This window comes from Phytophthora parasitica (assembly GCF_000247585.1).
Source record: "Phytophthora parasitica INRA-310 unplaced genomic scaffold supercont2.11, whole genome shotgun sequence".
In the NCBI taxonomy this organism is placed as follows: domain Eukaryota; phylum Oomycota; class Peronosporomycetes; order Peronosporales; family Peronosporaceae; genus Phytophthora; species Phytophthora nicotianae.
The window spans coordinates 746,097-748,151 of NW_008648997.1; the positions used below are offsets into that span (position 1 = coordinate 746,097).

The window sequence follows — 2,055 nt, forward strand, 5'->3', positions numbered from 1 at the left end:
CTCGTCCTTCTAGGCGCTGTTGCGATCTCTCTTCTCACAGAAGCTAGTCTCGCGGCTGAAGCCCCTCGTCTCGGGTCGGATATCTCGTCTATGACGGTTGTTTCTCGCGGTGCGGACCAAGGCGTGAACATCGACAAGCGAATGTTGCGCTACCACAGTAACAACAAGCGTGATGGTGAAGAGGACGAAGAAGAAAGGGGAATCCCCAGTGGTGCGGACCTCGCTCACCTGGCGGGCTTGGCTAAAACGAACAAGGCCGACTCTCTTGGGACGAAGCTTACGGAGTTTTTCAATGGTATGGTTAAAGGTCGTGTCAACCCTTCCAACATCCACAAGACGGAGTTATCGGGTGCAGACTACGACATACTCCGTCAACGGTTTGCAACCTGGTACAGACACTACAAGGACATTGAGTAGAGCACTCGTGATCGACAGCAAGTCTTTTTTTGCAAGACCACGTTTGCCAGCTTGTAGCGATCTAATACAACAGTTACTTGACCGTAACCTAACGTAGACGGTCAGTGCTTCGCCGTAAGACCGTCGTATTTACGCGCGTTCAAGAACAAAAATCGGATTCTGAGATTTAACATGACTGGAGAGGTTGTTTCTAACAATAGAATTCTGTAAATCGGCACAAATTAGTGTTTTTGATAATGTTAATCTGGCCCAAAGTATTCCGGACATTAAAACCGGATATACTGTTGATATGGCCTTCTATCAGATACAAGGCGAGGCTGATGAGCCATAATCGGTAAGTGAAAACTTGGTCATAGCCAGGATATAATCCAGAACGCGTCAACCATCGGTTACCTGGTGCTGCTGCAACCAGTGCAACAAGGTATTCATAAATAGGCGTTTCATTGTTATTCAAGTTTTGGGGAGGAACTGCATTGGAGGCAGCGCTCACGTTGCGAGGAGTGATACCTTGGCGCCTATATAGCTCTTTATGTTCGTGATATTCGCACTCCGGCATAAGGTTCTGGCAACATTTACACGGATTAAAATGACTTCGGCTAATCCTAATTTACCGCAATGTTACGCTTGGCCACCACAGACAACATTCACCATGGTGGCATTACTAGCGCAAAGGATATCTTATATACATCCCGAGTCTACTCGAGTAAAGGATGGGAACCATATCTGATATAAGCTGAAATCACGCGTTACGCAGGCTTAGAAGAGAAAACCCGCTATATTGGGTATGACTATACAACCTAGATTATATATAACAGATCTATCAAGTTCTGAAGCAATTATGCTTAAGATTTAAGTAGACAACATTTGGCTCTGAATGTTAACATAGTTTGGGTCAGAATGACTAGCTTCCTACAACCCAGGATAGAAAACCCAGAGAATTGTTAGACTAAGACAGGGATTCCGACAGTATAGTTTTATTTACAGTTGTGACAACAAGTATTTTACGAGTGGCCTGGTATTGACAGCAAATAAACAAGTGAGCATGCGAGCAATGCGAAAATAAACTATTGTAGTTGTTACTTAAAGAATGACGAACTGTTCAGGACGTACCTCCATCAAATTTCTAGGTAACGTAGTTATTGTTGGGGTTACTAGTGGCGAGGCACTTTGCGTATCTTTCGGCAGTAAAGATTCTTACAATTTCTTCAGGTTGGCGGCAAAGAAACCTTCCCAATGAATATTTCAAATTATAATATTATTCTCTAAAATTGCAATTTCTCTTCAAAATTGTGAATCTAAATACTGAAGCTAGCTATTAATGACCTGCGATCACATCCGAACCCATAGGGAGCGATATAAAGATCGGAAAGGCAGCTGTATTCATTCTCATAGTTTCTATTGTCTTCAACATCACAAAATCTCTTTCCCGGACGTCACTATCACATTGCTGGCATAGCCTAGACGAAAGTAGGGGAGTTCATGACATTGACAAGACGATGCGCCTGGAGCCAGACGGCCGATCGACAGCGCCTTCGTCAATCAGCCTGAAAAACCAGGTATGGGAACTTGACTAACAAGCTTGTATATTGGCAGTGGGAATACAAGAAATCGTTTTTCTCGGAAATATAGCGGGTTTGC

At 43.8% G+C, this 2,055-nt stretch overlaps 1 protein-coding gene across 1 annotated transcript; it reads left to right on the forward strand.

The window, feature by feature from the left end:
- Positions 1–90: 90 nt before the first annotated feature.
- PPTG_07215 (hypothetical protein) lies at positions 91–417 on the forward strand (the record flags this gene model as incomplete). The annotated part of the gene is made up of 1 exon (XM_008901378.1): positions 91–417. The coding sequence occupies one exon, from the start codon at positions 91–93 to the stop codon at positions 415–417; it is 327 nt and encodes a 108-aa protein (XP_008899626.1).
- Between the last annotated feature and the right edge of the window lie 1,638 nt (positions 418–2,055).